The sequence below is a fragment of the Argiope bruennichi genome, chromosome 10, assembly GCF_947563725.1.
Source record: "Argiope bruennichi chromosome 10, qqArgBrue1.1, whole genome shotgun sequence".
In the NCBI taxonomy this organism is placed as follows: Eukaryota; Metazoa; Arthropoda; class Arachnida; order Araneae; family Araneidae; genus Argiope; species Argiope bruennichi.
The window spans coordinates 60,929,751-60,944,619 of NC_079160.1; the positions used below are offsets into that span (position 1 = coordinate 60,929,751).

Sequence of the window (14,869 nt, forward strand, 5' to 3'; positions counted from 1 at the left end):
TATTAAACCAGTCGGAGTAGTCTCCCTAAAACTTTCTCGCTTACTCTCTAATAAACTTGCCATGTCAGAGAACCCTTTCATGGCATCGGCATACAATAGTTACAAAATAATAACTTTTGATGAGAATTTAACATTTTTTTTTTATTGAATCTATCATGTTAACCTTGGCAACATATTCGGCGATTAATCCCTGGCATAAGTTAACATTATCCCAAAATCGAATTTGTGTTTTGGATACATTTTTCTCAACCGATTGAAACAAAAATTTAACACAAAATTGCACTTGCTGTCACAAAATCCCATACCAAATTTAATATACTTATGTCATTGCTTTTTTGAAATATCGCATTTTCATGATTCGGAAAATACAGACAGAGAGACAGACAGGCAACCCGTAATTAGATTTTATTCAGAATTTGACATACGTCTACACTATAGATATTAAATCTGCATACCGAATTTTATTTATCTAGCTCTCTTCGTTTTGTAATTATTGTGTTAACTTAGAGTCGAGCAGCCGGACAGACAGATATCCTCTGGAAAGATTTTATTAAAATTTTGATAGAAATCTGAAAATATGGTGTAAAGATCGTATATCAGATTTCAGCCGCCTTTGCAAAAGCCTTTTTGGGTCATCTTTGTCATAGACAAACATTATTATTATTATTATTATTTTAACTTAGGGGGTCTAAAACATGGAGATTCGTCAAAATCTCGAGTTCGAATTTTTTAACGATTATTATACTTTCTCTATATTACATACACGGAAGTAAAAATAATGTGTATGTGTGTGTTTGTAGCAAAACCAGTTTTTTTTTTTTTTTTGAAATTTTTTATTAATTAAGGAAGATCATAAACTATACTAACAGCAAACAGCATAGCATTTTTTTTAAAAAGTATCCCACAGCATTATCTCAACTCGCGTATTTATGGTTTATCCAGGAAGGCGCAACTGATCAAATAAATGCACTGCGCATCGTCTATTCTCCCAACGGGGATTCCCCTTTCAGTGTATTTCACATCTAGCGAACGCCGATGATGAGAAACAGAGCTGAGATAAGCGGTTCGATGAAGCAGGTGCGGTGAGTTATCTCTCTTCGTGTTTATGAGGAAAGTTTCAGTTCGTTATCTTTATCACTTCGGAGGCGTATCGCTTCAAAATTGATATTTACGTAAGTAATTATTTTGTAGCTAATTTTTGATTTAAAATTTTTAATTATTTTTATAAGCAAACATTATTTTAACTAGTATAATCTTGACTAACATGATGATATTGAATATTATTGGCTTGTATGTGTAATATTAGATAAGACGTTTTGCGGCCATAGACAGTGCTAATACCACTTTTTTTTTTAACAAACAAATTTATTCTCAAGGAAGTTTTGTTAGTTAAATGAGCTGTGCTGCAGACCATAATAATAACAACAAATGAATAAAATAAAATAAATATTTCAAAAGAATAATTTTTCTTTCAAATAAAATGCATTTCTTACTTAACCCCTTCCAGTTAGATTTAATAATAAACAATCGTGCATGAAATAACCATCTCATTTTTATTAGAAAAACTTAGTTCATTTTATAATTCTTACATATTGTTAATTAATAGTTCATTTTATAATTCTTACATATTGTTAATTAATAGTTCATTTTATAATTCTTACATATTGTTAATTAATAGTTCATTTTATAATTCTTACATATTGTTAATTAATAGTTCATTTTATAATTCTTACATATTGTTAATTAATAGTTCATTTTATAATTCTTACATATTGTTAATTAATAGTTCATTTTATAATTCTTACATATTGTTAATTAATAGTTCATTTTATAATTCTTACATATTGTTAATTAATAGTTCATTTTATAATTCTTACATATTGTTAATTAATAGTTCATTTTATAATTCTTACATATTGTTAATTAAAATTGTATTATTGATATGGATATAATTGCAATTCGTAAGTTCATATTCCATACTTTTTCAAAAACCACCAATGACTTCGGATTTGTACCTAGTTTTTACGGTTCGTTACGGTGTTTATTTTCACAACATGTTTTCCTTTAGTAAGACAGATGTTCACGCTAAAGGTTTATAAAAAGGAAGTCTACTGACTAACAACAATTTGGCTGTAAATTGTACCAAGACAATCTAACGGTACACAGTATGTGATAGTGATTTACATCAACATAGGTAATGAAAGTGCTGCCGGATTCAGTATACTAGGAATTTTAAACCAAATTTATTATCATATTTAGTAGTAACTTTAGTCGTATGAGCTCGTCATTGGGATATGGTATGAAAAGCTATACTCGTCATTTTACTGGAAGGGGTTAACAGTTAATTTTAGTACCCAAACATTTTTGTTTGTAATTATCTGAAATATATTTTAGAAAATTATCGGCATATTTTTTTTCGTTGAATTACTTTTTATCCGAGACATACTTACATAAAATCATTCCCAGAACAAATATCAATTTAATAGTGTCCTCTTCTTTTTTTTAAACCCATAATCCATATATTGCTTCAACTCCGAAATTTTTTGCCCGGGAGTACTGGTATTGATACTGCAATGAAATTTAGTTATTAACATATTAGGGTGTCCCATAAGTTTCTTTCCTATTTCTAATATGAAAGCAATACACAAGATTTAGTGTTTAAGATATTATTTATTTTGTCATATAAGAACCCTTTTGCTCTATTACCTTTTTCCATCTCCCGGAAAACCTCATTATGCCTTCTTTCGAAAATTGTGTTTTGAACAAGAAATAATCCTTTATGTGGGCTTCTATTTCACTGATGGATTTAAAGCGCTTATCGCGAAGATAATTTTTTTAAGGACAGAAAGAACTAATAATCAGATGGAACGAGATCTGCAGAGTAGGCAGGATGTGGGGGGAAACCCCAATCAAACTGTAAGTGCTTCTCTCTTACGACTAATGCAATATGTGGTTTCGCATTGTCATGATGATAAAGTCATCGTCGGTTCATTAATTCTAATATGTTTTTTTTTTCTTTTTAGCTATGGCAGTTTTTAATAGATCTAGTTGATGACACTATTTCGTAGAATTTATTGTTTCACCTTAAGAAAGGAGAAAGAAAATTACGCCTTTCCAATCCCACCAAATGGACAAAAGAACTTTTTTGGTGCAGTTGAAGGTCTATTGTCCTTACACTAAGTGCGTTCGTTTCCTATGCACATTTTCATATAAAATCCAAGTTTCGTCTCCATTGATAAGCTCTTTAATGCCGTAAATGTCGCCTTTCGCTACCCATGTTGAACGCCGTCGATGAAGGTCTTAAAAGAGACTGTGGCACATACGAAAGGTACTATAAAAGAGCACTGGGACGACTGAAACCGATGACATAGACAAATAATAGATAGGCCTGCATGTTTGCACAAGCGGAGCCAGATAAAGCCATTCATAGCTCGATGAGAAAGAAACTTTTGGGACACCCTAATATAAAACTTATCTGATTTATTGTATAGCCATTATTTCTAAATGTCAGCATATATTAGTTTAGTTATTAGCTTTAATTGCTACAAACAACCAAGTAACAAGTTGAGAAAATGAAGGAAACGAAGCAAAAAAAAACCAAAAAAAACAAAAACAATCATAACTATTTCAACTAAATTGTGATTCATGAACAAAATGAAAATATTCTGCTTATTTTTCAACTAATGTTGTTAATGATTTAGGCGCTTATATTTAATTGTTAAAAAATATGACTTAAAATAGTATCACTTTCAAAAATATGAGAATTAATGAAAATTGTTTGTCATTTTTATCAAACATGTTTTAAATTTACATTACAGCAATTGCATGTTATTTTATTATAGAATACATATCTAAGCTACATATAGAAATGAATAATAAATCAATAGTTGCAGATGTTTTTTTATCTTGAAACCTAAGTAATAATTTAATAAAATGTAAAATTACATAAAAAGTTGCAAAAGTCGTATTAATCATTTCTTTATTTATGGGGGGGGGGAGTATCCTTTAATTATAAATAAGCTAGAAAGGTATAATTTTTGTTGGAAAAAAAACATTGCTCTGATTTATAAAACGCATGTATGCCTCAAATGGTAATTGCAATAATTACATTTGTTTGCGTCTGTTATACGAATTACGTCTTATAAATAAATAACAAATTAACTTCTATAGATAACTTGAAAAATAGAGAAAATGTAGCAGTTACATTACTCTTATCTTTTGGATACTAGAAGGCGATGCCTGATTAGGCTATCCCATAATGCATTGCGAGTGTAATTATTGGGTTGGCAACTATGTAATTGCGGATTTCACTCATAGATGGCTTCAGTTGAATTTTTAGGTTTGCAGACGTAGTACAAATCTAAAACACATTTTGTTATTTGATAGTTGGCAATTCAGCTGCCAATCAGTAGAAAAAGTTTTTTGATCGGTTGCGTAGTTTTCGTTTGGCGTTCGTTGAAAAATGGAAAATCAAAAGGAACATTTTCGTCATATTTTGCTTTTTTATTTCCGCAAAGGGAAAAACGCATCGCAAGCTCATAAAAAGTTATGTGCTGTTTATGGTGACGAAGCCTTAAAAGAACGGCAGTGTCAAAATTGGTTTACCAAATTTCGTTCTGGTGATTTTTCACTCAAAGATGAAAAACGCTCTGGTCGTCCAGTTGAAGTTGATGACGACCTAATCAAAGCAATAATCGATTCGGATCGTCACAGTACAACACGTGAGATAGCAGAGAAGCTTCATGTATCACATACATGCATTGAAAATCACTTAAAACAACTTGGCTATGTTCAAAAACTCGATACATGGGTTCCTCACGAATTGAAAGAAACGCATTTAACGCAACGCATTAACAGCTGCGATTTGCTAAAGAAACGTAATGAAAATGATCCATTTTTAAAACGACTGATAATTGGCGATGAAAAATGGGTTGTTTACAACAATATCAAGCGGAAAGGATCGCGATGCAGGCCAGGTGAACCAACTCAAACAACATCAAAAGCTGATATTCATGAATAGAAGGTTTTGTTATCAGTTTGGTGGGATTACAAAGGAATTGTCGACTTTGAACTCTTACCACCCAACCGAACGATCAATTCTGATGTCTACATTGAACAACTAACGAAATTAAACAATGCAGTTGAAGAAAAGCGGCCCGAATTGACAAATCGAAAAGGTGTTGTATTCCATCATGACAATGCAAGGCCACACACATCTTTGGGCACTCGGCAAAAATTATTGGAGCTTGGTTGGGATGTTTTGCCGTATCCACCGTATAGTCCTGACCTTGCACCATCTGATTACTTTTTGTTTCGATCTTTACAAAACTCCTTGAATGGTAAAAATTTCAGTAATGATGATGATGTTAAATCGTACCTGATTCAGTTTTTTGCTAATAAAAACCAGAAGTTTTATGAACGTGGGATTATGATGCTGCCTGAAAGATGGCAAAAGGTCATTGATCAAAATGGGCAATGCATTACAGAATAAAGTTATTTAGTTACATGAAAAAATTGTCTTCGATTTTCTAAAAAAAATCCGCAATTACTTAGTTGCCAACCCAATAGAATGAGATATGATGCTGTTCTGTTAAGCTGTGCGCGTGAATATCTTGTCTTGTCTTTGCGTTATAGTCTATGTATTTCCTGTAGGCGGCTCAAGGTTACATTTTCTACCGCGTTACTGGCACCACACAACCAATAACGAGGTAGAAAATGTGACTTTGAACCGCCTACAGAAATTACACAGACGTGTTTGTTTAAGTGTGTGAATGTGATTATTACAGAAATGTTCCCAACAACATTCGTCCTGTTGCATAATAATCTATATTCCACCACAAAAATATAATATATAGTTAAAAATATCTATATAGCTTTAAAAATTAGAAAATCTTTTAAATAATCCGGTTATATTTAATAAATATCGCATGAAAAATCTGAACTTGAAGGGAAAAAAAAAGATTAAAATCATTAAAAAAAGTTTTATAAATTTTTAAAATAATCTTTTAATAATAGAAAATTATAAAATCTTTTAAATAATCCGGTTATATTTAATAAATATCGCATGAAAAATCTGAACTTGAAGGGAAAAAAAAAGATTAAAATCATTAAAAAAGGTTTTATAAATTTTTAAAATAATCTTTTAATAATAGAAAATTATAAAATCTTTTAAATAATCCGGTTATATTTAATGAATATCGCATGAAAAATCTGAACTTGAAGGGAAAAAAAAAGATTAAAATCATTAAAAAAGGTTTTATAAATTTTTAAAATAATCTTTTAATAATAGAAAATTATAAAATCTTTTAAATAATCCGGTTATATTTAATAAATATCGCATCAAAGTTTAAACTTAAAGGGGGGGGGAGATTAAAATCATTAATTTTTTTTTGTTTTTGTTTGAAAAGAAAATTTTAGCAAAAACTTAAGTTTTTAAAAAGATTCAAGATTTAAAAAAAACGATTTAAAAATAAGATGAAGAAGTAAATTTCAAACGGGTTCAAATCATATCTTAAAGATATTTTTTTTAAAAAATTGGTAAAATAGGTTACGATGCAGGAAAGCTGTATTACAACTAAATTTTAATAATTGAAAAGATTATTTATTTAATTTCAAGATGTTTAAAAATTACTTTTTGCACGACATATTTTCAGTAGTTCCCGGTGAGAAACATTAAAATTTCTTCCATTTTTTTTTATTGAATTAAATAAATTTCTGTTTATAATTTCAAAAGAAATCTCTTGAAAGTACACATTCCTATTATCAAAATATATTTATGCTAAATGTACTTTGGTAGCTTTGAGTCATATGGTCTGTCCTATTATGCACGACAGGTAAGTAGACAACCAGGCACAATAGAGCTTTTTAATGTTAGCACAAGTAATAAATATGTAATAATTAGGGTTTTCTGATTTTGATTTTGCCAAGGCATGGACAATGACTTGCAGTAATGCTAATGTGAAATATATTATTATTAAATAGTAGAAAGTAATAGTTTTACTTTCTCGTGCAGGTAGTATAGAGAAAGTATAGTAATTGCTAAAAAGTTCAATCTTGAGATCACGTTTCACATCGAGTTCGAAAAACACATTTTTGAAAAATTCCATCGGTGACAAAGATAATTCAAAAACGCTTTGAGCCAAGGGGTTGAAATTTGGTATGCGGTTGTTTTTACACTAAATTTTCAGATTTCTATCAAATTTTGAGTTCTCTGTCAGAGAAATTCCGTCTGTTCGAATATAAGTCAACATAAGTTCGATCTGTATTTTCAGAAACATGTAAATGCGATAGCTCAAAACCGCAGTGATTTAAATATATCAAATTTTATATGGGATTTTTGTGACTATAAGTGCAGTTTTGTGCCAAATTTTTGTTTAAATCGGTTAGGAAAAACGTGTATAAAACACAAACTCTGCTTTCGGATCATATTAACTGCATATGAGGGATTTATCGCCAGAAAACTCGCCAAGAATCACACGATAGATTCAGTAAGAAAGCTAAATTCACGCAAAAGTTGAATATTTCATGATAATGCACGCCAATGCCAAGCAAAGCATTTTCTGAGTTAACATTTATATTAGAGAGTATGCGAGAAAGTTTTGGAGAGACTACTTCCCCTAGATTTAACTATGGTTATGCATCTGCTTAAATAATATTGCGTGTAAGCTGAGATGCCACGCAGTCACCAGTTATAATAAATAAATAAAAACATATGCATTTTTATAAAATTACCAAAGCAAACAAAATAAACCAATAACATGCTGTAAACTTAAATGTATTTTGAAGTGAGAAATTAAATTGATCAAAATAGATATTTAATAATTTGCACTCCTTTGGCAATTGCAGAATCCCCAAATCTGCGATTCGCTGTCTTCGTTCAAAGAATTTTACATCAATATTTTAATGAATCTTCAAATTTAAAACTTCCTTCCGCAACAGAAAAAAAAAAAAAAAATCAAGTGCCTGTCTGTCAGTGAACATCACTCATAATCACTACAAACCAGAAGAATAAAATTTGTTATGTGATTTTTACACAAAAAAAACTAATCTCTCTCCTCATATGTTCCAAAATTGAAAGTCGATTAAGATATGTGACTACGTTCGGGATGAATTTTTTTTAAAAAGTTCGAAAATAGTTATATTTTTTTTAATATTTGAATAAAAATGACTGAAAAAATATCTATGAAACCAAAATATACCAGTTATGTGGCGTGCGTTTTTTTTTTTTTTTTTTTTTTTTTGGCTAAAAAGATATAAGCCAAAAATCTTGTATTTAAAAGTTTATCAAATGATTTACTTAAAATTTTGCAGACAGCATAAGGAACATATTATCTAGTTCCTGAGCTAAAATATAAACTGTGTTTCTATCCATTCTTTAAATATTGGGATTCGACAGATGAATAACACGAAATTTTCAATTTTTATCACATTGTGAAGCACTAAAACAACTATAAAATATTTCTAATTGAATAGATTACTTATTCTTTAGTTCAGGAACTACAGAAGATATTGAAGAAGTATTTTACCAAGTATGATTAAAAAATATCCATTAGATTTTAATCTATAAGAGTTTTCGTAAGAAAATTCTATCAAAGATTAAATTAGAATATGAGGAAATGGCATTTACAGGGTGCGGTAGAAAAACCCGGACAAACAATTTGTAATATAACTTTATTAAAAATAAATAAATTAACGAAATTTAACAAATATAATTAATAGTAGATTTTTACTAATAAATAAATTCAATTGGTTTCAAAGTGGCCGCTTTTTGCAGAGGCGCAAACTCTTATTTAAATTTTCATCAATGGGCCGTAAGTCTTCTATTTTTAATCCATCCCATTCTCACCGAAGCTATTGCTTTAGAGAGTCCAACTTTAGTGTGGTTTAGTGAAAGCTTAAACTCCAAAATGGACCATACATTGTAATCCCTAGGATTGAAATTCGGCGAGTTTTGGGCCCACTGACCAGATGATACCACTTCCTGAATATGTGCCTGACACCATTTTTGTGTCTTTTTGGCCTTGTGAGCTGGTGAGTCTTTTTGGAAAGTTCGCTTTACTTTGCCGAAGTGAGTTTTGGCACACGTGTTCTAGAATGTCCCGCTGGAGTACTTTTTGGTTTATTTTAACGCCCTCAGCTACGAAAAGCAACGGTGTTTTAGCGCTTGTGTAAATTCCGCCCCAGTACAAGACAGGATGATGGCGATGTTCAACAATTGCTGAAGTGCTTAGAGTGTCTGTCTACAGACCAGATCCTATCGTTTTGGGAGAGATGAGCTCGTTGGACGGTAAAGAGCTTCTCATTAGTGAAAAGGAATCTCTCCCAGCGCTGACTTGCGGCCCGTCTCAAAAATTTTCGGCATCTTTGGAGTCGCTCGAGTATGTTTTCTTCAGTGAGAAGTTGAACGTTTTGGAACTTGTAAAGCTTTAGTCCAAGCTTTGTTTTTGCCATTCGTCAGACTGATCGGCCACTTATTTCCATTTCACGAACGATCTTTCTCAGGTAAACCCTCGGATTTGATTAAACTCGCTTTTTGATGACCTTACGGCTATTGAAAGTACCCACTGTACGTTTCCGTTCACTTCGTAGACGCTGACCATCATTGCCAAGCTCTTTGAAATGACAGATTGCATCAGACATCTTTTGCCGAGACACATTAAGCAAACCGCTTTCACACTGTCGTTTTTCTTTCTAAAACAACTCTAAAATAGTATATCCTTTGCTTGACATTGTGAAAAAAAACCAAAAAACAATGCGTAAATTAAAAGATACATTATAAAATATGTTGTAATTGAAGTGGTAGACAAAAAGAAATGTACAAAAATTTAAAAAAAATTAGCTAACTTCTATTCTATGATAAAATAACTGTCCGGGTTTTTTTTTTTTTTTTGCAACACCCTGTAAAGATACAAAATAGCATAAAAACGTATGTCAATGCAAATATAAAAATCAGCGTAACTTCCCCAAAAAAGAAACTTAGAAGGCTAACGGCTTCATAAAGAAACTTTTTCAAACATTAAGAATATTAAATTTAAAAAATATATATTCATAATTTTACAAAAGATTGACTTTTTATCGTAGTCACGTACCTTAACTTCACCTGCATTAAGAAGCCAAATACAAAGCATGAAATATCGTGAAAGTATATGATAATATCAACGGAAAAATATTTTCGCTGATTTAAAATAGCAATGATTTCGTTATGAATATTTCTAGAAAACACTGGCGTACATAAAAATTATAACTATTTAATAAGAAATAATACCATTTGCATGGTTAGGAATTATGAATGTATGATGTAATTTCAGGTTAATGATTGTTGTTTTTACTGGATGTTTATTTTATTCCATCTCTTTCAGGTACCGGTGATTGTACCTTTTATTTCTTACAGAATCTGCATCAAAATCGAATTCTCGATATCTGTATTCTTTAAAACCATGAACTTTTGATTCAGTTGAATTAAATTTTGCTCGTGGAATCATGCCTAGAGTCAGTTTCACAATAATTTGGAAACTTGAAAACTTCACTTTCCTTCCCAAGACATCACAGCATGAACAGGTTACGAGTCCACTTTTTGTGGCTGATAATATGGAGAAGACGAGCTGGAATCTGCTGCTACGTACCCCCGCATACTCTCAGACTGGATATTCTAATGATGACGAATTTCGCTTCTACCTTTCTAAAAGTTCGCAAACGGAACCAAACCTCATTTCTGTCGACTACGAACTCTCTATTCTGTCGAGGCGTGGCTTAAAAGAGAAATCTGTTTCAGTAAATAAATTTCGGTTTCACATGGGTAATTCTCTCGGAACTCCTCTTTGTATACCACGGGATGAAATATTTGATAAAAGAGAAATTCTGCCAGGGGATACATTAACAGTGCAGTGTAAGATCTGGTATAATCATAATCAGTGCAACTTGGAACCTGGTTTTAGCTTGGCTCGTACTCGAATCGATGCTGAACGGAAATTGTTCACATGGAAAATTGACAAGTTCAGCACTTTCTGTGCCGGTGATCAAAGATCTGTTAGCGTACTACTGTTCTCAAGCCAGCATATATGTGTTACATTAACACTTCTGTTAACCGACGGCTGGGGATCATTTACTGAAGAAGGTAATATTAAGATAGAACTTAAAGGAAAAAGCAAAGGGAAAAGTTGCTACTTAATGCTTGGAATTTCAGTTCAAGATAAAAATGATGAACCCGCGCATCAGTTTCAAGAGGAATTAAAACTAAAGAAAGAAAGTGAAAAATTTTATTTGTCTTTTATTCTGAAGAGGAAGCAACTACTCGAAGCTAAAGACTCGCTTCTTCCAGGGGATGTATTGTCTCTTAAATTAGACATGGTAGCTTATGATGTAGTCTTTAACCAAAGGGAGCTTTCAGTTTTCGGTCACAATGCAGAATCGGAACTGAGAGCAGCTCTCAACAATACGAACTCGCCATTTCACTTAGGAAAAAGGAAGAGACATTCAAGTTCAAATTCATTGACAAATGACCTGAAATATTTATTTGAAGACAAACAGCATGCTGATATTAGCCTTCGAGTTCAGACTGAGACATTTCCTGTCCATAGAGCTATCCTGGCTGCTAGATCATCGGTCTTCAAAACTATGTTTGATACTGATATGAAAGAAAAATTCACCAATACTATCGAAGTAAGCGATATCGAACCAGACACAATGCGACGGTTATTGCTATACATCTACAGTGAAAACTGGGATAGTGATATTCAGTGGGAAAATGTTTCCAGTCTCTATTTGGCTGCAGAGAAATACTCTGTTCTGGGTTTGAAAGTAAAGTGTTCTTCTTATTTGAGGGCGAATATAAGCGCTACAAACGTAGGCGAAATATTTGTTTTGGCAGACATGCTGGGTGATGCTGACCTGAAGGATTTTGTACTGAATTTTATACAAGATAAATATGAGCAAGTCATAAATTCAAATGAATGGAAACATTTTGCGCAGGAGCATCCGCAACTGACTATTGATATCCTGACTCGCTTGTACAAGAGTGTAAAGCAATTCTGACTGAAGACAAAGATCAAGTTGTCAGTTCTGTCGGCTTCTGTAAAGGTCCAGAATTGTTTCTTTCTTTTGAAAAAATGTTCGTCAATTTTTAAATTGTTAATACAGACAAATAAATCTGAAAAAAGCTGGTGATGGCGGACTTGCTCATCTAATTTATAAAAATGATTTTGGACTTTTTTTTTTTTTTTTTAACTTTTAGAGCAGAATGCATTTTGGTTTGCAAAATTGAAAATGGAAACTTTTTGAAGGTTGTTGAATAATGCATAAAATAAAGAGTTTTTTTTTTTTTTATCAAAAACTTTGGATGTGCGAAATCACAATAAAATGCTTCATCGTCTTTCGAAGGGCTGGAATCTGTTATTATGTTGCAATTACAACAACGAACAACGACGAATCTTTAAATATTCTTTAGTTTTCAATTTGCTAATTGAGACTATCTAATTTATCAGCAGGTAATATTTACAAGATCATCATCGTACGGAATCATTTATTTAAAATTTTATAAAATATTATTTTAAATTGATTTTTTTTTTTAAATTTTTGACCTAGAATACATTTTGATTCAGGAGATTCGTGCAATTGGGAATGAAGACTTTCCCACTATTATAAAATAAGTTATACTGAATGTAATATAAATGAATATTTTTAAATTGTTGTATACAAGCTGGAAATGTTTCTATCTGCATTTCGAAATTGCAATTGTACTTATTTTTATTTCCCTTTATTATAATAATACAACTAAATTTGTAAAATGCAAGAATTTTGATAGGCATTAATATGTTTTGAAAAAGTATATATATTTTTTTCCTTGTTTTCTTGCTAGAAAATAATTGTTTTAACTTCTTAGTTGTGAATGAATTACTGTATAGTACCTTGTAGCAGTTGCATTATTCTGTCTTCTCTTTTGGATAATAGATGGCGATGCCTGATTAGGTGCGCATCCCATAATGCATTGCGATTGTAATGTAATGAGATGAGTTGCTGTTCTGTAAAAGTGTGCGCTCGAAAATGTCTTGTCTTCGTGCTTGGTGTGAAATGTGATCATTAAAGAAATGTTACCGAAAACATGGTTTTTCTTGCTTCCACTGTACGGATCATAATGATCTTCATTCCATCACAACCTGAATTTGGAATGTGAAAGAAAGAAATTTGATTGGAAACTGCATTGAATGTTGTTAAACAGAATAAATATTTGGAAAATCAGTATTGCTGTTATTCTAGTAAGATGTATTTTTTTAATAATATGCACAGGTATAACTGCATTAAATAATGTCCTAATGGTATAATAAACTGCATTAAATAATGTCCAGAACAAATACAAAAACCATTGCTCTTTATGTTTTTGGATTTTTGTCCCCATAAGCCTTTATGCCAGGGAATACAATAATTAAAATAGTAATTAAACTTAAATGTTTAAAAAAATTATAAAATCCTTTCGAGAGTTTTTTTTTAATTTTAGTGAAATTTTATTTTGACTCTCACAGAAAATTTCATCTCATCAAATGAAATAGTTCGAATAAATTATTCCAACGGGTGTTTTTGCATGTAAATTTCAATACATGAAAAATTATTAAAAAAAAAGAATATGGAAAGTTAAAAAAATGTTTCATGATAACTTAATCCAATAAATAATTTTAATAAAAACTGAAAGACAAGTGTCAAGGAAAAATTCATAAACATTTTTTTCTATATCTATAGATTTTGTATAAAAACTCGAAATATATAATTATAAAATTCCTCGAGAAACCTTGATAAAGCCGAAGATTACAATAAGTTGCCATATAATAATGTACCGAATAATTGCATACAACTTTTTAAGCATACCTATGATAAATTTACAGATGTTTGCAGAAGCATTTTAAAGGGGCTTATAAAAATGGAATATTATAACTTAAATAAAAATAAGAATTTTATAAAAGATTCTTATATATTCTTCTAATATTATATAAAAAATTATTCATTTTTAATAATATAAAGCTGGAGTTACCAAAACCACCATGTGGAATTGCATGTAAATTTATAAGTAAATTTTTAGAAAAAAAATAGCGGAAGTAGTCTTCCCTAGTCTCTCTTGCATACTCTAATAAAGATGTTATTCCAGAGAACACCTTGCAAGGCCTTGGCGTACGATAGTTACGAAATATCACCCTTTGGCGTGAATTTAGCATTTTTATCAAATCTATCATGTGATCCTCTGCGAGTTTTTTAGCGATTCATTCCTTGCGCATGGTTAATAATATCCAAAAATCGAATTTGTGTTTTAGACACATTTTTCTCAATCGATTGAAACAAAGATTTGACACAAAGCAGGGGTGTTTGTGCTCCGGGGAAACCCCGGAATTCCGGGGATTTTGAACTTCGATACCCGGAAATTCCGGGGATCGTCGTTCAAAAGGAAGTAGGAATAATAATGAATTATTTATTTTGATCTGGGTAATTTTGTTTGCTTTGAAAGCAGAAAACGCAAGGTCAGTGTGTGTGGTGAAAACTTTTCCTTTCTTTCTCCAAAGGCAGTGATAATGCGTGAAAAGGGGGAAAAAACTTCTTTTTTGTTCTTTCCTTATTGCGAGTTATGACTCATTCCCCCTGTTCTCGGACATTCTCTTCTGGATTCTTTTCGGCAAGTAGGCGCGGCAGAAAAAAAAAGGGAGAGACTTCGTTCGACCAGATGTGCGATCACGTGACCTGGGTTCAAAGGTCTTAATTTTGCAAAAAAAGTAATTCATTGAACTTTTATAATTAGGTCATTCAATACTTCATAATCGTAATTTTTCATTTCTCCCCCCCCCCTTCTCGAAACTCCAAAATGTCGGTAGTAAGTCCGTAAAAGTTTCCGGGG

The 14,869-nt window shown here is 31.4% G+C and overlaps 1 protein-coding gene across 4 annotated transcripts in view; it reads left to right on the forward strand.

Moving 5' to 3' along the window:
- Nucleotides 1-1,028: 1,028 nt before the first annotated feature.
- LOC129987894 (TD and POZ domain-containing protein 3-like) overlaps nt 1,029-14,869 on the forward strand; it is a 29,943-nt gene continuing 16,102 nt past the window's right edge. The window contains exons 1-2 of one of the 4 annotated variants that reach the window (XR_008785610.1): nt 1,029-1,172; nt 12,946-13,233. Coding sequence is in view for 2 of the 4 variants with exons in the window: in XM_056095882.1 (XP_055951857.1) it covers nt 10,480-12,030 (1,551 nt within the window). In the remaining 2 variants the exon portion in view is untranslated. Of the gene's footprint in view, nt 1,173-10,358; nt 13,234-14,869 lie in introns of those variants that run through there. The other 3 variants (XM_056095882.1, XM_056095883.1, XR_008785609.1) reach the window with 3 other exon arrangements.